The sequence below is a fragment of the Orbicella franksi genome, chromosome 9, assembly GCF_964199315.1.
Source record: "Orbicella franksi chromosome 9, jaOrbFran1.1, whole genome shotgun sequence".
Taxonomy (NCBI): Eukaryota; Metazoa; Cnidaria; class Anthozoa; order Scleractinia; family Merulinidae; genus Orbicella; species Orbicella franksi.
This window is the reverse complement of record NC_138153.1, coordinates 23,694,450-23,721,814: the sequence shown is the minus strand read 5'-3', so window position 1 is coordinate 23,721,814 and position 27,365 is coordinate 23,694,450. Positions and strand designations below refer to the sequence as shown.

The 27,365-nt window shown below is 36.6% G+C and overlaps 4 protein-coding genes across 6 annotated transcripts in view; 2 read left to right on the top strand and 2 right to left on the bottom strand.

Moving 5' to 3' along the window:
* The window catches only part of LOC145497931 (sodium- and chloride-dependent GABA transporter 2-like), a 35,179-nt gene extending 34,971 nt beyond the window's left edge, over positions 1–208 (top strand). For both annotated transcript variants that reach the window (XM_081477807.1, XM_081477808.1), the window contains exon 14: positions 110–208. In XM_081477807.1, coding sequence (XP_081333933.1) covers positions 110–205 — 96 coding nt within the window. In that variant the 3' untranslated portion in view covers positions 206–208. The remainder of the gene's footprint in view (positions 1–109) is intronic.
* Positions 209–3,358: 3,150 nt separating this feature from the next.
* On the bottom strand, positions 3,359–5,381 carry LOC145497995 (translation initiation factor IF-3-like). The gene has a single exon (XM_081477868.1). The coding sequence runs from the start codon at positions 4,109–4,111 to the stop codon at positions 3,419–3,421; it is 693 nt and encodes a 230-aa protein (XP_081333994.1). The 5' UTR covers positions 4,112–5,381; the 3' UTR covers positions 3,359–3,418.
* A 101-nt stretch (positions 5,382–5,482) lies between these two features.
* LOC145498009 (V-type proton ATPase 16 kDa proteolipid subunit c) lies at positions 5,483–9,452 on the bottom strand. Its single transcript, XM_081477881.1, has 4 exons — positions 9,300–9,452; positions 9,050–9,208; positions 7,923–7,947; positions 5,483–6,404 (listed from the first exon to the last, which is right to left on the bottom strand). The coding sequence occupies exons 1-4, from the start codon at positions 9,367–9,369 to the stop codon at positions 6,188–6,190; spliced, it is 471 nt and encodes a 156-aa protein (XP_081334007.1). The 5' UTR covers positions 9,370–9,452; the 3' UTR covers positions 5,483–6,187.
* Positions 9,453–9,501: 49 nt separating this feature from the next.
* On the top strand, positions 9,502–27,359 carry LOC145497932 (proton-coupled zinc antiporter SLC30A9, mitochondrial-like). 2 transcript variants are annotated; one of them, XM_081477809.1, is made up of 19 exons: positions 9,502–9,736; positions 10,194–10,367; positions 11,852–11,972; positions 12,698–12,796; positions 14,152–14,243; positions 14,721–14,791; positions 16,095–16,168; positions 16,560–16,662; positions 17,739–17,794; positions 18,825–18,960; positions 19,600–19,639; positions 20,153–20,224; positions 20,418–20,567; positions 21,786–21,846; positions 22,162–22,224; positions 23,316–23,347; positions 24,775–24,872; positions 25,087–25,200; positions 26,101–27,359. In XM_081477809.1, exons 1-19 carry the CDS (start codon positions 9,589–9,591, stop codon positions 26,143–26,145), a joined length of 1,749 nt encoding a protein of 582 aa, XP_081333935.1. In that variant the 5' UTR covers positions 9,502–9,588; the 3' UTR covers positions 26,146–27,359. The 2 variants fall into 2 exon arrangements, with proteins under 2 accessions (XP_081333935.1, XP_081333937.1); XM_081477811.1 differs by lacking the exon at positions 9,502–9,736 and having other exon boundaries at positions 10,289–10,357.
* Positions 27,360–27,365: the final 6 nt, after the last annotated feature.

Here is a 27,365-nt window from a genome sequence, read left to right as displayed (position 1 = left end):
ATAGCTTTCCTCTTGAATATTAATGTTTTTCAAACTGCTTTATTAATCCCTTATGGTGTCTTTGACCACTGCTAGACAAATTAAATTTTTATGTTGAATATTTCCCCAGCGCTGGAAGAAGCTGACCACACCCATCTTTACAAGGGATGAAGGTCAGAATGCAGAGAGCCAGGAAATGGAAAAATTACAGGGCTCGCAATTATAGCTTGTCACTTGCATGCCAGCTGTCATAATATTTTATTTTTATATGTAGAACATAATAAAGGATTAGTATTATATAAATAGAGTTAACTCTATTGATATGAACAATTATTTTATGGACCACAATTTTTGTTAATCATGTTTGCAAAGAACATATGAAAATTCTCAAGTCATAGATTTCATTTTTAAACCACCAATTTTCATGATTTAAATGACAGTAAACGGTACACAGAACTCAGCTTCTTCTTTGTATTCTTGTGTATTCTCCGCACAACAACTCACTTTAAGGATTCATAACTCACAGTAAACTCTAGAAAACTCTCTCTCTACTCGCTATTTTGTCACATCCAAATGGTCAGCTCCTGCTCGCACCTGTTCATTACCTTATTTGGTAGTGATCGCACGTATCACAAACTCCCAGGTCTGTCAAAGCTCTTGTGCACTTTATAAATTTCTCCAGGATGGTATATTCAGTAAAATGTCTCGTACTCAGATAAAGTGCATAGCTTACTACAGTATTTTACCAGCAGACATACATTCACATTTAATATTAATTCGTGATATTTTAAGAAAAATTATTAAGTGAAAGGCATTGTTATTTAGATGAGATGCTGAACAAATTATTTTAACAAAAATGTAATGTTAGATTCTTCTAGCTTGAATAGTATTAGTTGACAGGTTAGTTTTGCATTTGTAACTCATTTATTTGAAAAAATATATATTTTTATGAACAATTAAATAACATTGACATAAGTTAATCAAGAAATCATTGAATTAATTTAGTGGTAAATAGATATAAATTAACCAGAAAGACTGTGAAGATGATAATGTGTGAGAACAAATATCTTGATATATTGTACCTTACTATTGGTCAAAATAAACAATACTTAGAGAATACTGCTTCTATTTGTCCTTGATGAAATTAAAACCAAAACTACACTGTCATACCAACTGAGATAAACTTGAAAAAAGTGGGGCCAGTGTATTTCAAGTTTACCATACAGCTTAACCCTTCTGTGGTCCCTTTTGGCTTTTCTGTTTCTTTTCGTTTGTGATATTTCAGTTTGTTAAAATTTGTCAAAAATCTCACGACTTAACACAAACCTGTAGCCTCAGAGAGCTAGTTATAAAAGGACCAGTAAAAATTCAGATTTGGCTGCTATTTAGTTTTGCTCTGGTCCTAGCACAAGCTCAAAACAATAACGGTAACCAAATGTGATGTTTCTTCTTTGAAAATGGAAAGAGAGCAGAGACCTAAACAGGAAAGCAAGAAAGTACAAAACAAGGAAAATGTGTACTGCAAAACACCGTTTATACAACTTCACAAGGGATTTTGGGTGGGCTTATATTTTGGCATTATTACTAGATTCCAATATCATTTATGAAAAGTATCAAGAAACAATACATTTCATTCTCTTACTGTTTACTGGTTATTAGTCATGCATATATTTTATTATTATCATTGCCTGCGTGATGAAACCTGCTCTCCCCACTGCAGCTTCACCTGATTGGTTAAAATATGTATAATGTCTCTAGCTAGGCCAGAAAGCTTAACTTTATCAAGTCCTGAATTGTTATTCAAAGAAAAGATCAAAGATTTCTGCATTTTTGTCAAGATTTTCAAAGTTAATAATTTGCACTACAACAGAGATGTTACAGTTAGTAATCTTCGCCTATCCTCGCAAATCTTCTTTTCCAAAAATGTTCCAAAACGTTCATGTGACAATCAGACAACTTTTAGAACATCTTCGCAAATCTTCAGTAAGTGGCTGGAAAACTTCGGAAAATCATTAAAAATGTTCTTATTAGTATGTTTATGTAGTATGTGAATTTTATATAATAACAAGAAAATTACATAGTTGCTAGGAGATACAAGATTTCTCTTCTCATGTTGAAAAATATATCATGATTGAAATTCAACACTGAGAGAAATTTTGTATCTCAGCATGGTCATATAATATACTCTACGTGCATGAAATAGGTTTATAAAATCAAAATATTGTAAGTCAAATTACTCTTGCATGTTAATGGCCCTTATGATCTAACAGAAGTTAAAAAAACACGTGATTGCAAGTTATGAGAGAACAGACACATAGATCCATCATTAACATCTCTTTTTGTTTGTTTTTTCTCTTTATTATATAAAACAGATAGACTCCATACAAGTGAATATATGAAAGATCATATACCGATATTTGAGCTGTGGAGAAACATAAAGACATGATTGATCATCACAGTTATATACACAACTTAAGCAGTTGTGAAATTAAAGCATTAAAGCATTAAAGCATTAAATTCAGGCTTTAACATGATTCCTACCTATGATCTCCACACTGCACCAGTTTATGGTGGTTTCGATACAAAGTCGTTTTGATACAAATTGTTTCAATACAAAAGTCAATTCGATACACATCTCAAGTTGATTTGTTACAAACTGAAGTCAATTTGATACAAACTGATACGCTTCTGATTTAGCTGAAAGTTTACATGCAAAGTTTCTGTAGCGAATTGAAACTACTTTAGGTAAATTAAGGTTGTACTGATTTGACTTCAGTTTGTATTGAATTGACTTTAGATATGTATCGAATTGACTTTTGAGTTGTATCGAAACGAATTTGTATCAAAACGACCGAACTCCACTGCACCGGTATTGCATAGGTCATTGGTTTGAATCCCATTCAAGCCTGAATTTTTATCAGACCTTAATTTCACACCTGTTAAGTTGTATGTATAACCACAATGATCAATCATGTCTTCAGATAGATTCCATGTTGCTGTACATCTGTTCAGTAATTGATCACAGAAGTCAAAATGTAGTAAGAAAATCTGTGATCAATTACTGAGTCTCAGTAGACTTGACCAGCAGTCTGACAATATGAAAGCTATTGTCTGTATAGCCTCCTACGCAGATGTTTTTTGGGATCGTCACGCAATCTTCCTCCCATCACATGGGAGATGAAGATTGCATGACAGGCCCAAAGAGTGTCTGTGTAGGAGGCTATTGTCTGCAGACTTAAAACAGTTTTGGAGCTTAGATTGTGTTTGATTACTGAACATTCAATTAAATTTTATTTCCCCATATTGTGAAAACCTGATATCCAAACAGGCTGAGAAGAAGACTTTCTACTCGAGAGCGATGATGATGCAATGGGCCAAAGCAACGCACCAGCTGTGTGGCAATTAATGTACACGCGCACTTCAACTTATTTCTTTCCAGTCATGTTTTCGATGAACTCGACTTATCATCGGGACTCCGAATAGGTTTAAAGACGCAAGTAACAACCTGCGCACTCTCCTGTACTGGCCTTTCAACTTTAACACCCTCTATCTCTTGTTGTACTTTCTTTATGACGTCCAACTTCTCATCTGAGACATCCACGTTAGTCCTACGCTTGCTTTTAACAGAAAGTTTCACTTGATGGCCTTTTTCCAAATACTGCTGGATGTGCTTCACCTTGAAAACCAAATCATGAGATTCGATCTTCTCACTTAATTCAATCTTCTTTGTTTTCGGTGGTTTAAGGGACCGAGCTTTGTTTTTTAAGCTTATTTCAAGTTTGGACATCATTCGATAGACGGGCACGGCGTTTGTGTCTTGCCTGTTAACCCAAACAAGTTCCAGCGATCTTTCTTTTGCAATGCGCCGCGCTTCTGGAAGCGTCATTTCACCTTGTTTACTACCTGTCTCGTCCACAAGCAAAACGTTCTTCTGTGACTCTCCTATGGATCTTTGTTGTTCATTTCTAGATCTAGACGAAGAAAAAGCAGTAATTGTTCTTGACGGTTGTATTAAGTGATGAAGCCCATTCATCCTCTCTTGAAAAGAGAACCTCCTTAGAAGTATGAAGGAACACAACGAGTTCACAGTTTTAAACTTGTGATGATAGGACATCATGAACTTTTTGGCCATCCTTCTGCCATCCAGGATGAAAACATCGACTCTTCCAATTTAGAACGAGTAGCACTGGGGACAAGAATGGTCTACCCACGGATATCCCCACGGATAGCTGCGCACCCCAGGGGTAGGAAGGTGTCGAAAAGGCCATTATCGCCCCACCCCACATAGCCGACTGGGCCTTAAATAGCACCGGGAAATGATTTGTAAATGCACTTAATAAGAAGATCAAATCTCCTTCAGACACTCAGGAAGTTGAAAACTGACCAGCAGTGAACATGCTGATAACACTTCTCTTAGTTAAATATCTGTTAGCCTGGCGGGAGAGGGGGAAGGAGTAGCTATACTCCCCATAATGGCCTATACAGGGAGGCTTCGCCCAAAAGGGCTACCTATGAAACAGATACCTTTTTTCGAGGAAAGGTTTTCAAAAGGGGTACCTTTTCTGTCATAATGGAGCACAAAAGGGTAATGGGTTGGACCTCAGGCAGGGTGCTCCCCATATAATACTTTGCAGAGTACCCCCTCTTGGGTCTGTTAGGGTCTTATGATGCTGTTATCAAACGGGGTCTTAGAAAGATCAATGAGTGGATACGTTAAGGGGAAACCAGCATTGAGTTCGTGAAAATTTTAGTTCAAGAATCAAGCCAACCAAATCATGTCTCCAGTGTCATTTTTTCCTTGTCTGAGGACAGGAAGGAACAAAAGGTGACAAGATGCAAGATTAAGAGAGCATGGCCCTGTATGTGCTTTCTGAAAGAGATGTCTTCTTCATGCCACTTTTACAATGTATATTCCAGGGTTTTTGAAAAGTGTACTTAAAAATTTTACTGTATGTCGTATGTGTATGTGCTTCGAGCAGCCTTGGATCTGTTCCCAGTCTTAAAAACTGATACGAATTAGAGGCTCAGGAATTCAGAGCATTAAATCCACAGGACTATAATTTGCTGTCACAGTATTAAATATAAAGATGTTGAGCTTGTTAGTGACTGTAGTAACATGCTCGCCCAATGTTCAGTAACTGGAGTCCAGACCAAATAAAACCTTAATTCCAGGGTCTCTCTGCCCACCCACTCCTGGGGTAGGGAAGAAGAGAAACCCTGGGAATGATGTTGGACTAAGTACTCCAGGTTGACACCCTGATCAGGGTCACAGCATTCAAGACACTTTACTCACAATACAGTTAATACAGCATGACTGAGCTGAGATTTACATGTACCATCTTGGTAGTTATAACTACCAGCAAGTCCGAGATGATGGGAAACTCAAAACGACAAGAAAAAATTAGCTATCGTTTCCTTGATATAATAAAAACTGTAATGAGAGGCATAACATAGAAAGCACAGATGGTTAAAAATTTTTGGTTTTAACAAACACTTGACACAGTGCGATTAAAATCAATTTAATGACCATTTCTTCTATAGCCTGCCTACAGATTAACATGTATGTCACAGCATTATCTTCATATTATTCTTCTTGCATGGCAGCATCACACAAATGACATAAATTTCACACAGGACCTCTCCAGGACTTCTCTCTAACGACTTTACAAGTTAGCTGAGTCCTTGTTCACTAGTAGAAGTCCCAAGATTGAATATAATGAAGCACATTGTAAAAATAATAGATACCAGTAAATCACAATTCTCATAAAATTTGTAACAATTTTTTAGGCTCAATCTTACAGGGCTATAGGGCTAAAGTAAGTGACTAAGGTATGTGCTCAAATTTTGTACATTGTTTCTTTAACAATGGCACTTTAAAATTCTTCAGTTTTATTTCAGCATGTTCTACACTGCACAGGTAAAATTAATCTTAAAGTGACCTTAGCAGACTGATAGTTATATAAGCTTTTGAGAAAAAAAAACCTTTACAAATCATAGTACAGTGGCATGCTTAGAAATAACAGTATTTAAGACCAAATATTGGGGCATGTCATCTTCAATAATTCATTTTTTTACCAGTCAAAAACAAAGTCTATCATGTAAATTAACATAATCTGTAACAAAGATTCACCAGAGCAGTTGCCCAGGAAGATGTGGCCCACACTAATTCCAAAATGTTATTTAGAGATGTGCTCTTTACAAGGTGAGATTATTTTCCGGCATTCTTTGTGGTAAGGATTAAAGCAACAATCAGTCCATAAAGACCAAGAACTTCAGCAAAAATCAAAATAAGAATCATGCCAACAAAGAGACGAGGCTGCTGGGCTGTTCCTCTAACACCAGCATCTCCAACAATGCCAATGGCAAACCCTGCAGCAAGGCCACTCAACCCTACACTCAAGCCGGCACCCAAATCTAGAAAGCTCCTGCAGGAAAGAAAGAAAAGAGTATCAACAAAATGAAATACAACCCTGTGGAAAATATAGGTCAAAGTGTCAGACACTGTTTCATTTGCACAGAAAGGACATTTGCCACTCTATAGACACTGAGGCACTCTATAGACACCGAGGCTATTCTTTTTATGTAACTTGCTTCTATTAAACTCTCAGATGGAAATAGTAAATAATTTGATGTTTTGGTAGCTTCCCATTTGCTTACCTAATTTCTTTGTTAAGAATCCAATACAGGGCTCGAAATTGCGACTCACTAGTCGCCAATGAGACCAAAAATTGAGCACTGGCGACTAAATTTTCAGAACTGGTCACCAGCTGGCGACTCGCGTTTTGTCCGATAACTAAAGAAAACCATGAAACAACTTTTTTTTTAAAAACCTTTATATTAGGAAATCAATCGGATATGGTAGCTAGTATACAAATCACCTTTCTGTTCCCAGTAAAATAATGTCTGAATATTACAAGATAATCGGAAAAATTGAATGTGTTTCGACACGTCGATACTGCATTCACGGTGCACCATATTGTTTCAGCGGTTTCTTCCGAAACTGGGATCGCAGGCGCACTTCAACACCATGTGCTTTTCATTTGCCGCGAAAATGGCTGCAGATACCAATCAGTTGAAGGAATTACGTGAGTTTTAACGTGCGGAGAATAAAGATTCAGCCAAAAGGTTAATCCAAACTTTGAATCCTTCGAGGAAAGCAAGTCAAAAATACGGCATTTCGAAGAAGTAGCAAAGAGAAAATACGCAAGGACCTGTGTTTGTCTCACAATGAAAACCACGGACTTAAAACGTTTTATGCTTCGCTTCATTTAAAAATAAAATGACTATGGAGACAACCATCACCTTCGGACAAGAGACATATCAACTGAGAACAACGGTAGCTTTATAACTACATGTTACTCATGTTGTTTCTAATTGTTTTCCTTCTTCAATTGTGACTTTTCTTGCATGCAAAGTAACATATAAAATCGTGTTCTTGTGTAAGTTATTTATAAAATAAGTTGGTGACCAAAATTTACGATCTGGCGACCAAAATTTTTCTGTTAGTCGCCAGCTGGCTCCTGAACGAAAAAGTTAATTTCGAGCCCTGCAATAAATGCAATGTACAATGAAAATTCTAGGCGAAAAACTGAAATAGTGGCTTCTAAACACTGTGCTCTACAGAGTAGTAAAAGGTGTTGGCATGTATCTTATTGTTGCCAACAATACTTTCATAACATTTTAAGAAGAGTGATTCACGGAACTGTAACTGAACACAGAACAGTGATGATTTCATTACACTATTACCTTCCATAAAATCTCACAGAAGTATAAACAAACCTTCTTTTATTTTTAAGCTGTTTCTTCATATTAACAACCAGTGGAAAACAAGAAGTACATGTAGATGTATCTATAGTGCTACTCCATGTATGCCAATTACCAGTATCCAAAAAATAACACCAATCATGTTAAACACTGGAAAAGAGAAATCAATCACTACTTACTTGTACAGAGTGTAATCCTTACCAACTGAAAACCAAAAAAAAAAAACACACATGTTTTATGTGACGTATACACAGTACTCTCACCTAATTCACCTCCAAAAATCATGCTTACGCTCATTACTACAAAATTAACTACACTAACACCTTGAAGAATACTATTACTACTTTTCCAGTGATGCTGAATTTGCTACAAACATATTTGATACTTTGGAACACACATTTTGACTTTACTGAAGACACATTGTGTGGGAATGTTAGGAGCCAAGGGTTAGGAGAGAGACTAGCAAAACATGACTTGACACTTGGTGAGGCAATCCTGTCTTTCAAAAGAAATAAAACAAGATTGTTTGTGTAACATTGATGTTTCCATCATCAAAATTTCTTATACCTAAGTCTTTTGATTTTATGGAATCACTGAGTGCAAAGAATAACTTAAGTTTAGAAGGATAGGTTAAATAAAGAAATGTTGTCTTTTCTGTTATTCTATACAAACTTAAAGATAAAAGATCTCTTACACCATGCTAGCACTATTTTTATCATTATTTTATTTATTTTCATTCTCAGCTCCAACTGTACATGCTCCCTGTGGTCACAACGACAACTGGTTGTACAATAGCTTACTACTTGAATACCACCAATTTCCTTACAAGACAGTTCCAATTTCAGACTGTATACTCAAGTTATATTTTAAAACTGTTTAGGGAAGTTCATTTTGTAGAATAAAAGGACCAGGAAGGGAGAGAAGGTGGGATAAATGGAGCTGGTCCTAATTTATCCATACCTCATGCCCACTGTCAGAAACTGAAAGAAAATTTTTCCAAAAATGTTGTTTGTCCCAACTTTATATACTGTCTCTTCTTTTTGAGTTATGTCACTTATTGGGGTTTTCCTTGGTAAGACCTCTACTTAACATGAATATAGCAAATAAAAATATAAAAAAGAAGTGTTTTTCCTTATAAAGTATCCTTGTATGTACTATATAAATTGAATTTCAGTTCGCTCCAATTGCCACATAACACAGGATTCTTTTCGAAACAAGAGCAATTAAGTATATGAAAAGATGACAGTATGACGTCATCTTCAATACGTATTTCTACAACATGAGGATAAGACGAGACTAAACTTACTTCCATTGCCAACAAGAACGGCGACAACGAGTCCGTAGATAGCAATGATACCCGCCATAACTACTGGAATTATAGACTTCATGATTAACTCTGGTCGCATCACGCTCATAGCAGCAATTCCTGTTCCACTTTTGGCTGTCCCGTAAGCTGCTCCGAGAGCTGAGATTGAAATCACCGAATACATAATCAGCATGGTACAAATACAAACAAAACACACAAAATAGCAACTACAACAACACAACATACTCACCACTAAATACCATCGCTGAGGTTGCCCCCATGACTCCGAAGAAAGCGACGTAAGATGGCTGATCACCCATTTTTATTTGTGAAAAGTTAGGCTCGATGTACCAGAAGATACCAGCTGCTAGTCAATATGGAGGAGCGTTAAAAGTGTCATGTGATCTATTCCCGCAATCATGTGATGAGAGCACGTGACGCGAGTGTAGGGAGTCACCCAGTCTTCTCGGAGAGCAATGTAGCTCGGTTACCTAATAAAAACATGGCGGTGTTGATATGTTTTGGTTCACGGCCGGTTGATGGTAGTTGAACTGAGAGGGACAAAAATGTCAGCAACTTTATGGAGATATCCACGACAAAATGTGAAGATCGGACTCTTTTTGCGACGAAAGGGTTCCTTTCCATGGAGTAAAAATGTCTTCCACGATACGCTTAAATTATGTGAAGGTATCTGGCCGCGATTGTTTTTGACAAGGCTTGAAAGGGTCAAATAGCTCATGTAGACCAGAAGTTTCCGATTTGTCTCCTCTTCAATATGCTGAAGTAGCGCTAAGCCCGAGACGCCTAGTTTATAGGAACTATTTGACCCTTTAAGTGTTTATTTAGCCTTACTTTTTTTTACTTTTTTATTTGATCTTATTTTTCATAGGGAAGTCTAGCCTTTGGCGAAGGGGTGGCATTTGGGGGTTTGGTGATGGACCAGACTCTAAATTGTGGATTTCTGTTACAGGTGACCTTGCCAGCATGCAAAGAAGGCATAGAATTTATTCCAGGGGTCAGGGGTCTGCCTCAGTCGGGGGGGGGGGGGGGGGAATTAGAGGCACCAGCAGGCGCTAGCAGACATGTCCTTCCGATATGTATTTTAAATATAAATAATATAAATAATTTTGTTCACATTACACAGCATGCAGCAGGAGATGCCAACTAGCCAATCATACATTTATAAGGTACATCTACAGCCAAGGTTATAAACATGTAAGAGGTGTTTCAAGCAATGCAAGTGGATCCAGTGGAAACAATGGTGAAACATCAGATGATATTTCTCAAGTTGTGCCTGTAAGAAAAAAGGTCACTAAAGGTAACCTATAGTATCATTATAACTTGGAAACTTTGAAAGAGACACAAACTGATGGTACAATGTACACCCCTCACCTTGGATCTGTATGGGTCTGCAAATGATCCCAGGACCACAAATGATCCCGGACTGCAAATGATCCCCAAATTGAACTGCAAATGATCCCGGACCGGAAATGATCCCCATATTGGACCGCAAATGATCCTGATCAAAAAATGGCATGGATTTATACCAGAAGATGGTGAGAACATGTACAAAAGTTATGAACTAAAAAACAAGTTTTATCATTTTACAAAAAAAATATTCCACAGTTGCTGTTTTGTTCTTCGAAGAGTACAGATCATTTTCACTGTCACGCAATAAAATAATAATAATAATAATAAATTGAAAACCAACCAATGGAAAAAGCTAAGAAATTGTGATGTTATTCGCCATTCGCTATTCGCGACTATTCGCTATTCGCAACTATTCGCTATTCGCTATTTGAGTTTTCCAGACACCCGATAAAATGTGATTTATCTATAACACCAAAATATCAATGTTTAACAAAGGAGGATATGTAGCGTATGTTGCACTGATCATAATTTTACTGAGTCTGCAAAGAAATGCAAGCCAAGCCGTGTTTTGATGATTGAGCGGTGATATTCATAACATCATAGTTATCAACAAAATTTAGTCGAAAGTATGAAAAAAAAAGCAAGTTGTGAGCCATTATAATCATAAGATGGTTTTAATAATATCATCGGTATTCATGTACGCCAATTCCCTATCCACACCATCCCACCATCCGTGCCATTCCTTATTTTTTAGTTGGGATCATTTGCGGTTCCTATCGGGGATCATTTCCGGTCTGGGGTCATTTGCGGTCCAATTTGGGGATCATTTGCGGTCCTGGGATCATTTGCGGACCCGTACAGATCCTTGGAAACTTGTTGACTCAACATATTCATCTTAATACATGTACATGGTCAAGATTTCCTGAAGATATTAGGAAACTTACGTTTGCCCTTTTAAAAAACAAATCTCTTTTTTCTGCCCATTTGATTTAGAGGAATGTTGAGTAGTATTTAATTAGGACATAGTCAAGGGTTGTCCTTCGTGTCTCTGACAAAGTGTCCATGTTATATTTCAAGCTACCTTACAAACAGGCTGGTTCATATCCTGAGGTTGCCCAGGTTGTTCCAAAGGGCCACATTTAATGGCATTCAGTGTTCGACATTTGGAGCACATTTTGTTTAAGTGAAGGGCACTAGTAAATCTTTAAATAATTAGTTCTTATTAACCAAGAGGAAGATTTGTATGAGAGAATCTTGACAGAGGTTGTGATTACAGACCGACTGTTTTATGTCTGATAATATTCTTATTAGGCTTGCAAGTCAGAGATTGAATTAGATTTAAATTCGCAAGCTGAAACTGGATAGTTACTTAAATTTGCAAGTTATTGATTGAACAATAATGGCTTACCATGTAGCTGTTATTTTATTTAGGAGAACGTTCAAAAAGAATCTTCAAAATGTCACCATCAGATGTCAATTACAACAGACAATATTACCAAAACACCTTTATCTCTACCACTCGTGCCATGAGTGACTATCTTCTTAAACCAAGGTATGTTTATCTAACATAACTGAAAGTATAGTCATGAGAAACCTTTAAATTAGAGTATAAGTTCTATATTGAGGATGAGTATGAATATTTAACCTACAGGCAGTGCGTAATATGCTGCCTTATGATTATTTAACCTATATGAAGTGCTTAATATGCCTATGATTATCATGTTACACCCCCTTCACTCAAACATTTTAAATAGACCGAATTTAACAGAATTTGACTGACAGAAACAAGAGAAAATTCACTGTCAGTTTTGTTTTTTGTGATCATGTTGACATCATAAAATATTGGAAAAGACTGAGATTTTCCTTTGAGCATGCGCAAATTACCTTTTAAAAGCTTTTGTACTCTGCACGTACGTGGTCATGAAACTATCTAGGCATAGGGAGCCACCTTAATCTATGGTTGCTGACTTCTTGATCTTTGTGTGATTTGACCTGATTGACATCATCTTAAACATAAATAAATAACAAGAAATAAAGAAACAAACAAATAATAGTCTGTGATAACTTCAACTTAAAAGAAAAACAAAATACAGGTAAATTTGCTCATTAATGCATGAATGATCAAGTTTAACAGATAAAGGCCAGCTGTATGTGTCTTAAGCTAGCTAGTGTATTACTCTACAGCAGTAACAGTAAAATTAATTCATACTGTAATAATATTATAATTCAGTAGAAAATTTTGTAGTTAGTGATGTGTTATTGTTTTTGTAATCTTAGTGATTTAGAGGGATTGAAGACAACAGCAGTGCGTAGTGCTTACAGTGACCCACAACAACCACCTGATGTTTGCTACTTAAAATCAGATGTAGAGACAAAGTAGGTTGGGTTTGAAAGATTTCAAGTTAAATGAATTAAACCACAGCATATTTGCTAGTCATTCCATGGTTTTAATGGTCAGGAATACATGCTTATTGGCAAACAGATGTTGAAGATAGTGACATTATTTTGTGTGCAATGAACCATTAGGGACATTAGGTGGAGTGAATTGTCAACCTTACATTTAACAGATTTCTTTTGTAGGTTCTACATATACTTGTTAAAAAGTACTTACCGTATTTACTCAAATAAGTGCCGCAGAGCTTATTTAATTTTTCGTGTCTCCAGTGCGGTGCATATTCGAGGGTGGCGCTTGTTTAAAAGGCTCATACCACGAAGACAAAACATTTTGGTTATACAATTTAATTTACTTCATGAGTATTTTTCATGGCTTACAGGCTTGGAGCTAACCTAAGTTTTAGCTTTCATAACAGCCTAGTGAATACTTTTCTGCAGGTTTCAACAACACTTCACTCGATATCAATGTCCTGACTGTCGCTGAAAGTTCACAAGATATAACACAGGATGCACTTTATCTTAGTCTGAAAAATATCACTATTGATGAAAATAAATTCCCATTGCTGGCTTAGAACTGCATTGCAGTGATTACAGTGTATTTTTATCATTTTATGGAAATACTTGAATAAGTGAAACACCGCAGCTGCGGCGCTTATTTGAGGGCGGTGCTTATTAACTTTTCCACCCCATGTGCGGTGCTTAATCGAGGGTAGCACTTATTCTGGGGCACGCTTATTCAAGTAAATACGGTACTGTAGGTTATGTAGGAGACAGATGTCTTAAACAATTTAGGTGTAAAGTTATTATTGTTACTCACCATGTGGACGACTAAACTAGCGAAAGGTTAAAATATACTTCCCTGGTAGGCTATACTTGGTCTTTTCCCTCCATCGTTTCCTATCTGGTACCCAGATAAGCCTTACACTGTATGTGCCAGACCCAAGGCAATATAACTCTATAATTTGCAAGGTGTGTCCAATCCATTTTGTTGCTTTACTTGTATGTATGTGTTTTTTCAATTCCTGATCTTCTCCTGACCATCAATGTTTCTATGAAACTTCTAAGTAAATATGAAATGATAGTGCCATCTCTGAGATAGGCTTATAATGAGTCACTTAAACCATTCTTTTCTGTGCCAAGTCTCTGAAAACAGCTTTCAGCGATTGCCTTTCAGTGTTTGCAGGTTATAGCAGTGTCAGATGGTTGACAATGTGCCTGTTGTAGAAGCTTGACTTGAGACTGCTAATACTTTCTAAGGGTTTTTAACAACAAACAAACAAAAACCAAACTAGGATTTAATCCTTACTGAACCTTCCTTGCTAAAATATTAATTTTAGAGCTTATGAAGTTTGGGGAAGCCCTGAAGCTCTTTCCAGAGAGAAATGGAACAGGAAAAAGGCATATGAGGAAAGTGAACGTTACAGGAAAGGTGAAATATGCATCTGCACTGTCAGTTAATTAATTAATATGTTTATATTAAAATATTTTATACATAGAAAGATAAAAACCATTTTAAAGAGAGATACAGGGGTGTAGATAAAGGTGTGGTAAACAATGCCATGGAAGTGAAAGGATATTTCTGGTAACTATGTAGCACATGTACCTATCCATGTGGAGGAACATACCAGTGGTACTGGTATGTATTGAAATCCGTGGAGCTCAAAACATACTACCCTCCACAAAGAGCAAATGAAATAAAATTGGTGCTGCTTATTCTTAGCCTGGTCCAAGTGTTGTATTCCTGCTGGGTAGGTCATGCATATTACCTCATTGTTAATTTCCAGTTCTTCACATACTTCCTAGGAATGGATGCTGAACATATCCCAAGAAACACAAGAAACCCAGAAGAGGTTTTAATTAAGTCTGAGTAAAATCTAAATATGTATGCATTATTCACTATTGTTAGGCCTTGGAGCACTAATAGGACACTTAAAGAAGACAATAAGAGATCACACTAAGAAGAAGGAAGAAAACAAGGTCAGTGGTTATCATAGTTGCTTAAAACATTTTATTTGAGAGCTTCATGGGAAGAGTTCTCCCCTTAACATATACTTCTTTTTCATCCCTATGGACAACATTGGCTCCTCTAAGTGTGCTTTAAAACATAGTTTTAAGCACCTCTAAGTGTGCTTTAAAAAGTTGTTTTAAACTTAAGAATTCCTTGCTTATGTGTCATGTGTCAGAGTTTTCTATTGCACTTGTACATGTATTACATATTCTAACACAACAAAACAAAACAGGTTTGAAAAAACAGATAAGAAATTGAAACAAATTTGCTACCATTAATTTCAATCCACACCCATTTTTGATGGAATGTTTATATGTAACGGTACATATACTTTTTTTCTTCCTTATATTTTGGCATTTTAACTTTTAGCATTGCAGTAATCTCCTAGCCTGTGACTATGCTAGATGTATTTTAGGTACTGAGTAATTAGTGTGGATAGAGTGCCACTAGCTTGTCAGTGATTCTGTTGTGTCACCCTCTTAAAATTAAGTTGTTGCTTACAGTACTTTTTATTAGGATCAACTGTAATCTGTGATAGCGTTACAGACATTATTGCCTTTTGGTCTGAAAGAGAGTATCCCTTTAAAGGATGGCACTTTTTGTGTGGTGATTAGCAATATGCATTACATTAAACCCAACCACTCAATTCTAGGTCAATCTCATCTCTGACCTGTTTGCACATAAGACTTTGATTCCCTTTTTAGAAACGGGCTGTAGTTGAAGCCTCTCTAAGATGCTTAATATTTTCTTTTTTGTTTATAATTTTTATTAATTAGGCCTTTCTCACTATGAAAGTATATTTTGTTTTGTGACATTACACAGATTTATAAAGTCATAGATAAGAGTACATTGTCCTTTGCTGGGTTAGAAAAAATGCTGCTTCTTCAATTCTGAGATTTAGAGCATATTACAGGTCAACTAGCAACTCCTGGCTTAGATATCTGGTTCAGGTATTCAATAAATTTCCCGGCCTAACACTGTAACTAGTGCTATAAAGATGTATTATTATTATTATTATTATTATTATTATTATTATTGTTATTATCATTATTATTATTGTTATTGTTATTGTTATTGTTATTGTTATTGTTATTATTATTACTATTATAAATGAGCCTGATATGAAATTTCTTACTTCCACAATTTTTGTCTTCTCTCTCAACCAAAGCCATTGACTTTTTAATGCCTAAACTAGCAAATTTTGTCCTGTTTATTCTGTCAAAGAGATATACATGTACATGTAGATTGATAGACTTTATTATTACTTCCTAGCATTTTGGTGAGAGAACACAAAGAAATATGATGCTAAAAGGTTCTGCAAAAGTTGTAACTTATGCAATTTGCAGGTAAAAGAGAAGAATTTATTTATTAGTTTCACAAATATAACTTAATATGTTTTTTTTTTTCCTTGCTCAGTTTCTATGTTACTGTCATTTTCTTAACAAAGTTGTACATATGTTGTTGTTAAGTTTCTCTCTTGGAACAATTTCTTTGGTAATTTCCTCTGTTTTAGTGTATGGTCCAATTAAGAAATGATAGTATAAGCTTGATGAGTGCTCATACATGTAAACTACTGGTACACTTACCTCAATGTTGACTCAAATCTTGGCCCTGAAAAGGATTATTGCAGAGTGGTCAATTGAAATATTATTTTTTTGTTGTTAGTTCAATACATCCAATCAACAGTTATTGTATGAGCTAAGACAAGTAATATTTTGTTCCTGGGTTTTGTTCCAGTAACTGTGCAGTGATGCTGTTAAAGTTTGGTGCATATCTATACACTGGATCAGCAAGCATGTTGTCTGAATCTATTCATTCCTTGGCTGATATGTTAAACCAGGTATATTACAGCTGTAGATGCATCCATTAAAAAGATTATTTTAGCAAACGTAATTACTCAAAGCACTGATGTGTTACCTTTTAACTGTGAGTCACCACAAGTTGTTGCTTTACAAGTGGTAGAGGAAAGACTTGTCTGTCATGTGTACTTTACTTACTGACTAAGCCATGAAGCTCTTTCAATAACTTTAGCCAATAACTAAGTAAGGTCAGCTTTTTTTAAAGCACTTTACGCAGACATAGAATGAAAATGTTGCCTGCTCCTCATAACTGCACAGCAGGCAGCATTTTCATCTTATTTGGTTCTTTATTTCTTTTTTTGTTGTTGTGACTATTACTTTGACCATTATGTTTAGCATTTTGATTGAGGTTTTTAACCTTTTGTTTACAGTCTAGCTATGCACTAGCCAAACCTACAGTATTTGGTCTTGAATTTGAGGAATACATTTAATTATTGATCAGTAGAATAATTTGAAACATCTGGTACAATAAGAAATAGTAGTGGAATGATAAGAATCCAAACTCTTGTGGAATAGCCCCAAGAAAAGTCCAGTTTCACCTCTCAAGAGCCACCACCCTGGAAGAAAAGTGGGTGTCATACAGTGTAATGAGAGTTAAGTGTGGATGTCAGACTTGACTTACTGTGCAGGTCCAGAAAATATCCATACTCCCCCCACAGAAGGGATTGGAATTTCCTGGGGGGTGGGGGGCTCTGTAAGACCAAAAAATTTAAAGAAATGTGTGAAGCTTTATTGGAATTTCCAGAGGGGTTGGGGGGGGGGGGGGTCTTAGAAAAAAATCCCTTCCGTGGGGGAGGTATGGATATTTTCTGGAACTACACATTCCATCAAAAATGGGTGTGGATTGAAATTAATGGTAACAAGTTTGTTTCAATTTCTTATCTGTTTTTCAAACCTGTTTCGTTTTGTTTCATTTTGTTAGAATATGTAATACATGACGTACAAGTACAATAGAAAACTCTGATAAATAGTTCAATGAAAGCAATTCATTTATAGCAAAATGTAATAATTTATTGCAAACAGCACTGTGGCATTTGTTTGATTTGTCTTGCTGCAGTGCTTGTTAGCTGTTGGAATATTGCAATCAATTAAGAAGCCTTCTCCAGATCATCCGTAAGTTAGATTCCTTTTAAATACAATTCATTTCAGAAATTGTTTAGAATTTTTTGTATGCCAAAAATCCAACCTGTTTAATCTTTACCTGAGTGTTTGATATTAATTTAACACATTTTTTTTGCATGCTGCAAAATGGTGTGTGCTTACAAAGTCTGATGTTAACAAGAAGTCACCCAAGCTCATGACAAGCTCAAGATCCTAAACAACATTTCTTTCATGTGAAGAAACCTCATATATGTTCACTTAGCAATGTATGATAAGGGTGATATAATTCTGTTTACCCTTTTTTGTTAGTAGACATTGTGTTCTGTTGGAAATCCACTATTCTGATTGGTTTGCCCATCTTTGCCTAGTTAACAATGAATTTGGAGCCTTTCATGAGTTGCCTATGAGTAAATAGTCAACACGTTGTAGGCTTGATTTTTTGCTTTCAGATCAAAGTTATAGTTTCTGGACTACAATTATTTTATATAGTGTCTGTTTTTCTTCATTTTCTACGAGCAATGGCCAACCTAGCTGAGCTTCATTGACTATTCACTCACGGGGAAACTAAGATTTGTAGTCTAATTAACAATTTTTTAGATTATGAGCTCAAGATTTCAATGAGATGATAGCTGGCCTCATCAACTACTTCAAGGAAATAACAAGCTCATAATCTTATTAACAAAGATTGCAGACTGGCAATCAGAAGCTTGTTAGTTTTGACTATTTTAACCAGAGAACATTTTTTTTTTTTAATTTGCTACAATATATAAGTAATGTTAGTTACTTCTTAGGCATTTCTTTGTTTCGTTTCACTGTGTTATTGAACATACTTTTTACAAGCCTTGATGAAGTTTGGCATGAGCTCAGAGGCAAGGTACAAAGGTACCAAGGAGGTGTACATGTACCTTTAAACCACGTTGGTTGCTCTCGTGTGGTTGATTAATTAACAAATAAAGTCTGCATAAAATTGGTTAAACCAATACTAGGGTGTATTTGCCAAGTGCCTGACAAAGCTATTTTCTCAACACACCAACCCATCTAGGTATGGCTGGTCAAGAGCTCGTTATGTGTATTCACTTATCAGTGGTGTTGGAATTTTTTTCCTTGGAGCTGGTGTTACAGTTTATCATGGTGTAGCAGGCCTGATTAATCCAGCTCCCCTTGAGAATCTTGTTATGGTAAGGTGTAATAAAAAAACACACAATAACTAATTTATAAAGTTAACTTGTCAATAAGCAATATTCAAATGGAGCATAGAGCAACAAGGTAATAAGATAATCCAGGTAATAAGCAAGTAAACATGGGTTAAGTGCAGGTAAAGGGGTTACCATGGCAACCCAATAGGTCACCTCCCCCTTGGACCTGCCACACTGATCTTTCATTGGAGAATTAAGAAGACAAAGTATACTTACCTGAACACAACACCTTCCAGGAAACTAGATGCAGGTCCAGGGAAAGGGCAACCAAAAAGAAAAAGCAGCAAATCAAAACTACTCAAAGCAAAACCACAAGGGCAAATCTTTGCTGCTATGCCTTGAATATGCATGCCTAAGGTGATCACCCACTGGCCAACAGCAAATCTCCCAGTTAAAGTTCTATGATTATTCAAATTGTTAATCTCATTAAAAACAAGAAAGTTAAAAGTAATCCTTGGTTGTAATTGGTTGGATTAGATATGTCTAAGAGTGGTTATGAGAAATTTGCTAGTGGCTCGAACATGCTGAAAGTCACTTACTAGGCATAGATGTAATGTTTGTCCTAAACTTTTCAGATGTATTAATGAGCTACTTATTAACCTTTATGTCTGTTATCTACAGGCCTATACCATACTAGCTGGATCGTTCCTAGTGGAAGGAGGTTTGTTGTTCACTAGCTTTCAACCTTCTCTTCTATCTTTGCAGATTCTTTCAGGTTCTTGGCAACAAGTATTTTCTTAGTGTTTGTAAGGATACAGTCAGTAATAATCCTTAACAATAGGTGTCCCCTGGATGTAATATTGAGTACCATGTCATACTAGGCTACTGGAGATTTGCAAAGCTGTGGACGTTTTTTAAACTTAAATTTCGTTCATTTCTTGTACAATCAGCTTGATCAGATCCTTTGATATTACCTGAGGGAACTATTTATTGTGATGACTGACATCAGGGCTAACATAACAGTACAGATGGTGGTTTTCATTTTCCAAGCTAGACTGCTTTTACGTAAAAAAAGATTGGATATTTGTTTTGATGAATGCAACTGTCATGATTCCCTGCGGGTGTGTGGCATTGCTTTTATGTCACCTCCTGTAATTATTTTTCGGTTATTTTATTTTTAAACAATAACATTTACTTCATAAATAATGATCCATTCGACTGTTTTATTTAATAGCCACTCTGCTGCTGGCCATTGGACAAGTAAGGAAGAGCGCACGGGAAAGTGGAATATCTTTTAAAGAATATGGTATGGTAATTACCTTATTGTGGTTCAATTGTGCGCATCATCTGTCAACATTACAATATTTTTTGCAACATGGTACCATATCATGGTCTCTGCTGCAGAAAATAAGATATCACATAACGAACCTCTTTCTACTAAACCTGCTTTTCCTCACATATCTTCATATGCTTTGGATTTGTTCCTTTGTTTGATGCAGTGATACGGGGCCGAGATCCAAGTGCAGTAACAGTGATGTTGGAGGATGGTGCTGCTGTAGCTGGAGTGATGCTGGCTACTGGGTGTCTTGGTCTTACATCGTACACTGGAAGCCCTGTGTTTGATGCCATGGGATCAGTTATGATCGGAGGTACTGATTACAGTTATCAAAATAAAGCCCAAGCTTTAATAAGTCTCATGGACTTGTACACAAGTAACCATACAAAATCGCACCAGAAAAGATGAGCAGTAACCGTACGGATACCATTCCAAACTCATAATTGCTTTAGATGAAGAGCCAGAGGCACAGTGATCTAATGCTTAGTGTGCTTGACTCCACTTTGAGTGATCCACTTCACTGATGGCCACCTCTTTAAAATGGCCACTTTTGTTTGTTCCAGCAGACAGTCTATATAATCATTTCTGTTTTATTAATATAATATCTTAAGTGTTATTTGTTTATTTTTGCATGTGACAACAAGGATATTTTTAATAAAATTGTTGCAAACCCCACCCCTACCTCCCCATAATGGCCACCTCTCTACAATGGTCACTTCCCTCTGTCCCCAAGGTGGCCATCGTGGTGAGGTTCGTCTGTACTCTTAGTGGCGGTTGTGTTCATCGGCAAGAGACTGTACTGTTCCTTTCTTTACTTGGGAGTCAGTATAAATAACAATTGGTAAATTGGATCTGACAAAACACTGGTGGACAGCCAGTCACGAACCTCAGGCTACTTGCGTCTCCTGTCTGTCCAGGAGAGCATGGAAATACTGCAAGTCGTTTCTCGCTACAGAATAGAGAATTAAGGCTGGCGCCAATGGGACCATCTCGCTCCCACTCACCTCACAGGATGACACATCATCAATCTTGTACGCCAGTCTTGTGGGATGAAAACGTTGGTTTTTAAATATCTTGTGGCAAATAATAATTAAGCATTTAACCCCCTGTGTAATGCTATCATCGCTGAACCTTGTGGACAGCCTCTGTGGTGAAACTCTTCAAAATGTCCAGTTCACCAGGTCACATTAAAAGTACACTTTATTGATTCATATTAAATATTACAATTACTTTAATTAATTCATAAGGATATATTCTGTTCCGCTGTAAGTTTCCATTCTGTTTGTATCTTTATATTTGTGAGTGTGTGTGTAAGTGTGTTACCGACCGATAACTGTATAAATAATCTATGTAACTTAATGTCTGCCCATTCTTTTTAGCCCTTATGGTTATTTTGGGCAGGCAGTACTCTATACTAATTTAATGTTTATTGTAATTGCTTTATAAATTGTGAGTACAAATAAATGGTTGTTGTTGTTGTTCACAGAAAACTTCGTTATGACTCACCTGTTACTGATGTTATTTTCTTTAGGACTTCTTGGCTCATTCGCGGTGTTTCTCATTCGTAGGAATGCAGACTTTCTAATTGGAAGGTATGTTGTGGTAGATCCATTCCTGCATTAATACTAGACATCTCTCTGGTTTTAGCCAGAGGTCAGTTAGATACTTTCTCTCTGCCTGGTTGCTCCAGGTTTCATCACGCAGTTCAAATGAGCTTTGAACATTCCTATGCTTAGAGATGTCTTGCAGTTTAAATAATTCGGCTACTTGTTAAGCTTTTGGATTTGTCACATGAAAATGTTATCATCATACATTTTCCACACATCTCATGAATTTAATCAACACCCTCCCTTGTAAGCTGTCTCTCTGTGTATGACTTTGTTATTATTATGTCGCGTTCTTTTTAGGTCTATACCAGTCAACAGACTCCAGCAAATCATTGAAGTATTAGAAAGTGATATTGTCGTCAGGTTGGTTTAATTTGAAGGGAAGTTGTTGGGTTACCACTAGTCTGCTAAAGGCTGGATAGTACAAATTAAGACATGCACCCACACAAATTGGCTTCTTATAATTGCATCGGTCTTATTGCAGTCAGTGAAAATTGTTTTGTTCTCCGTGAAAAGTGTTTGTTTAGACGCCGTCAGTTATTGCGCTCTAGTGGTAACTCTGGTTACTCTTGGGTCCAAAATTCAAGAATCAACAAGTAGTATTAACAATCCTGTTGTAGAACTGGAACGGTGTTTATAAAGCATCAAATGTCTACACTTTCATAGCAAATCATGATTCAAGTTCAAATCTCAGTCATACTACTGCAGGTTTTGATGACTGTGGATGCTTGCGTTGGTGTAAGCACTACCGCGCAAAAGAAATGCTCTCTGTACAAGATTAATATTATTTGAAATTTGAAATTTTACCAAGTAAATGATTTGTTATTTAAGTACCATGCCACAATTATCTTCAGCTCACGGGTCCTTGCGGGTTACTTATGATTTCACCTTATATTACTTGTTAAGTGTCCAGCAAGAGCGGAACAAAAGGGTTGCAGAATTATTGGTGTCTTATGAAACGAAAATGGTCTTTTACTAAGGCAAGAAAATTTTAATCAGTAAACAATCATGATATTCAATGATCACAAGTGTAAGAAACTACGCGTCTTTGAAAATCTAAGTAGTTAGATAACTGAACACAATGGTGACAGATTTTCTCCGTATAAATTGTTCTTTTTCGTTAGGACTGAATCTTTAACTGAAATGTTGTGAGTAGTATTGTAAGATCAGAATTAGCCCCTGTTACTGAGTTCTCCTGATTTTCAGAGAATTAAGGAAGCTCAAAAGATCATATTGTCTTAAAGGAGTGTAGAGGAAATATGTGACACAAGGCCAAATTGTACATCTGTTTGGATATAAAACAACCACTTATAAATACTTTGAAAGCCTGGAATTCACCTTTGCGATGTTAATGTTTTTAGTGAGGTAACAAGGTTACTTCTGATTAAATACGAATCCACTATCAGAATTGCTGCTTCTTTTTTGTTAAACCATAATTTGCATTTTTCCTTTAGATCCCTACATGATGTAAAAGCCACCGAGATGGGTTAGTTACATGTAATTATAACAAAACTGTTTGCATAGAACGTCCCTTTTACATCTTAAAGTCAAGACAAACTGACAAACCTACGCGTTAATCCGTTGTAACAACGTGATGCAGAAATTTCTGTGCAGACACGAACACACATGACAAAGAAACGAACTGTCTGGTGAATATTTCAGCGGTTCCAAAGCATTTCATCGTAAGATTTTAATTTCTGTACAGGAAATAGGACGAATTTTACCACTAAAATCTATTTAAATATGTATCTTAAGTACTTTTGGCCGGTTATGTAGCTTGTTTTCCAATAAACCCATATGATGGATGCTTCAGGAACAGTAAATCCCACCTTTCTACTATTTCCTCATAACTGGTGTCTTTTGAATGAAACGCAAGGTGAAAAGGAGAAAAAAAGAGGTTATGCCTTTCGAGTTTGTCTCCTAAAATAATTAAAAACGCAAATTTACATCTGAATAAAATTCGCAATGAAAAGTTCAAAAATTCCCAAAAACATTAGTAAAATGGCATCTGAGCCTGTTCTTGAAGATGTGGAGAGTTTCTGCCTCCGCCACGAGACAGAAAAGAAAAGCAGGGCATCAACAGGTGCTGGTTAATTTTGACAGACCAATTCCAATATTGCAGTTGTTGACCTTTATAAATAAAAGAACTAAGAAATGAACGCCTGTATAAACTGGGCAAAATAGAAACCTATTCCTAATTTTCACCCGATATTGGAACATTTGAACGCAAACGAATATCAAAAGTATCTCTAATTTATTTTATGTCCGATTCAGTTTTGTTACAAAGTAATACAATAATGAGTGCAGGTGGTGGGGAGTAGAGACTTTTTCAAATTTTTTCATTGTATTTTGGAAAACGTTGAAAACTAACTACAATTAATACAATTCTACTTTTAATGCAAATGCTGCAATCTAATTGGCTGAGCTACTGTATACTATTATTAGCGTGCAAGTTGCAAGTACTAACAACAGTCAAATCTACCGGCGGTTTTGCTAAAACGTGAAGTTAAATACTGCTTAATATAGTGGTGAAATAATTGGAAATTGTCATTTGAAAGAAATTGCTTAGTGCTAGAACGTGAGGTCGACATGTCTATGGTGGTAGTTGATGGGGCCGTTGTTCTTCCTTTTCTCCGTTCAGCAATTCACTTTATCAATAACTAGGTATATTTCGTGTGTTTGAGTATACTTTGTCATGACGTTAGGACAACGAATGCCTGTGACAGAGCCCCTATAAGAAATAGTTTACCTTCTCAGAATTTTGGAAACACTACTATAGGTAAAAAAAATATATTCACCACGGCTTCCTAACATCGGCAAATCTATTTATCACACGGAAATAGTAAAAAGCTTTGGAACCACCAAGATATTCATTGAGGTGTAGATTTTCACGGCATCATTTCTGTGTTGCAGGAGCAGATGTAGTTCGGTTTAAGGCTGAGGTTAACTTTGATGGACGAGAAATAACTCGGTGTCATCTCAACAGAGTTGACATGGAACTGCTATTAGAGGTAAGTGCAGATTGCATTAATAGTCTCAATTGAGCTCTTTGAGCCTTTCAGTTTAACAGCTTTTGTGTAGAGGCCCCGAGCCTATATGAACAACTGTGTTTCTTATTAGTCATGCAAGTGTCAGAATAGCCGGCTGTTGTGGCATACAAGCGTATTATTTTACAGAGTACTGTCAGAGAGAAATAGCTCTACTATTTAATTGCATTCCTTACAGGAAGTACAACAGCTGACAACAGTACCAGAACTGGAACTTTTTCTTCTAGAACATGGGGAAGAAGTGATTGATATGTTGGGTCAACAAGTGGACCGAATTGAGAAAAATATCAAGGTAAAGGAACGGTATCATCTACAATGGAACTCCTAACTTCCTGTTGTCTTGGCAAAACCCTCATTTAATCTTTGTATCTTCTGCCTGGGTTAAAGGGACACCACTAGTAAGGGAATAGGGTCACTTTGGCGTCCTGAATGCGACCAATGTGTTAATGCATGCATGCCAGGAAATGTGATTGCAAAAGAGAGTTGAAAGGTTTCTCCCTCTCTTACCACGAGTAATGTCAGCTTTCAACAATACATGATAACTACTACTTACGCAACGCTTTCGAGTGGTATAACATGGAATTTTCCACTTGTCACTTGCATTTTCTCGGTGTACACACCAGCCTATTTTATACCCTGCCATAGAAAATACAGAGGCCAACAATCAATGCGGCGCACGATGGGAAGGTTAAGTGTAATACCGTTGAGTATACGACGGCTTTCCTGTATTCTGATTGGCTGTACTTTCTAAGGCGTGTTTCCTTTATGGATGTTCCACTGTATTTCAAAACTGAGATCTATCTGCTCACCATTTTCCACATCACACATCAAGGTGAAATATCTAGCTCTGACAAACGTGATTGCATCTTCACCAAACTCGCGCAAGTGTAAACAATCTCACCATTATTACTCCGTAGATGTCGTCATCTGGCCGACTGCCGCCGATGAGATTTTCACGAGCTAGAAATATTCCACCCTGACGTGATAGATGCTTGTAGTGTCTTACATGAGTTGTTCCTTGTCAGACACTCTGTGGTGTCATGTGTTCTGTATCGATGTTTCAGCAGCAAATTTAACATATCTCTGACGCAAAATAGAATTTGTGCTGGTGTCGACCCGCAGGCTCTACCTGCCGAACCGGGCTTTGTTTTACATGTTTATTAACTTACATGTCTCTTTCCTTTCATTTCAGAAAAGAAATCCTGAAGTACGTCACGTGGACCTGGAGATCCTGTGATGTCACTCGTTACACGTGATGCCACGTCGACGTGGACAGAACAGGAACTTCTAAGATCGTCAGAGAGAATCTCGCGTGCTAAGGTTGAAGAGATGCTTTTATCACAAAGCGATAGCGTTCTTTAACGATACACGCAACTGCGACCAGAGCTGTATGCCCTGCTAATTTATAATGTGGACTCAATGTGAGCTCTGTTGATTTTCTTACAGTTGTATTCGGAAGATAACTAATCAGATGTCAATCATGTATGTGGGTTTTCGGCAGTTTCGAACCGAGCACAAAAGTGGTCGGCACCAAAGGCTTTTATTAGACTAAGAGCTGTTTAAGCTGCTGTTTTATAACCACGTGTAAAGATCACGTGTAGTCTGCGGGTAAAAGTTAAAAACTACAAGTTGAAGATAATAAAAGACAAGGTCGCACACGAGCCAACTGGCGCATCTTGCCGGAGCTGTGGCTTGAATTGCTTGCTAATCTCGGGTTAAGTGAACTCGCTGAAAGTTAAAACAAAATGGCGAAGCTCTCGCACGTTTGTCTGCATGGACACGTAAAAGCTCCTGCCTTGTTATTTTTTTCCCAGTTAGTTTCAGCGCAGTATTTATTATACACAGTGCTTCCTATCTCCAGTCTGGTATCCAATTTACATATCCAAAGGCGCAGATTTTCACACTTTACTGAAAGAAAATTGCGAAAAAAGAATCTCCATCTGTACTGGGATAGCTTTTCATACGTGATGTTGACTTAAAACTTCCTTTTAAGGTTACTGTATACCTTCAAAGGTGTCTGATGTCCAAGCGATGTGGCGCGTCCGGTTTAAACTGTTTAAATTAAAGCTTATGGAGCTGGCTATCAAACTATACCAAGAAGTTTGAAATAAAACGAAATGGCGAATTTTTTACGACCTCTAATGCCCAAAACCCAGAATGCCTACAGAAAGGCTTTTAAATGAACTGAGTTTCCATTCCATAAATACATTGATCTGTTCTACTTTTCATTTTATTGATATTGATGTACATTTCAGTTTTAGTTATTTACATTTTAGTTTTATAGCTAAAATAGTTTATTTTTTCCCTTATATTGAAGAAGCAGATTTGAACTGACTGCAACTGCGTTACTATGCCAATCTGGAAAGCGCGAATAGTTAGATTTGACATTGACATTGATCAAACCACAAGGATAAATTAAATACTATTAATAATTGATAACAAATATTAAATAATATT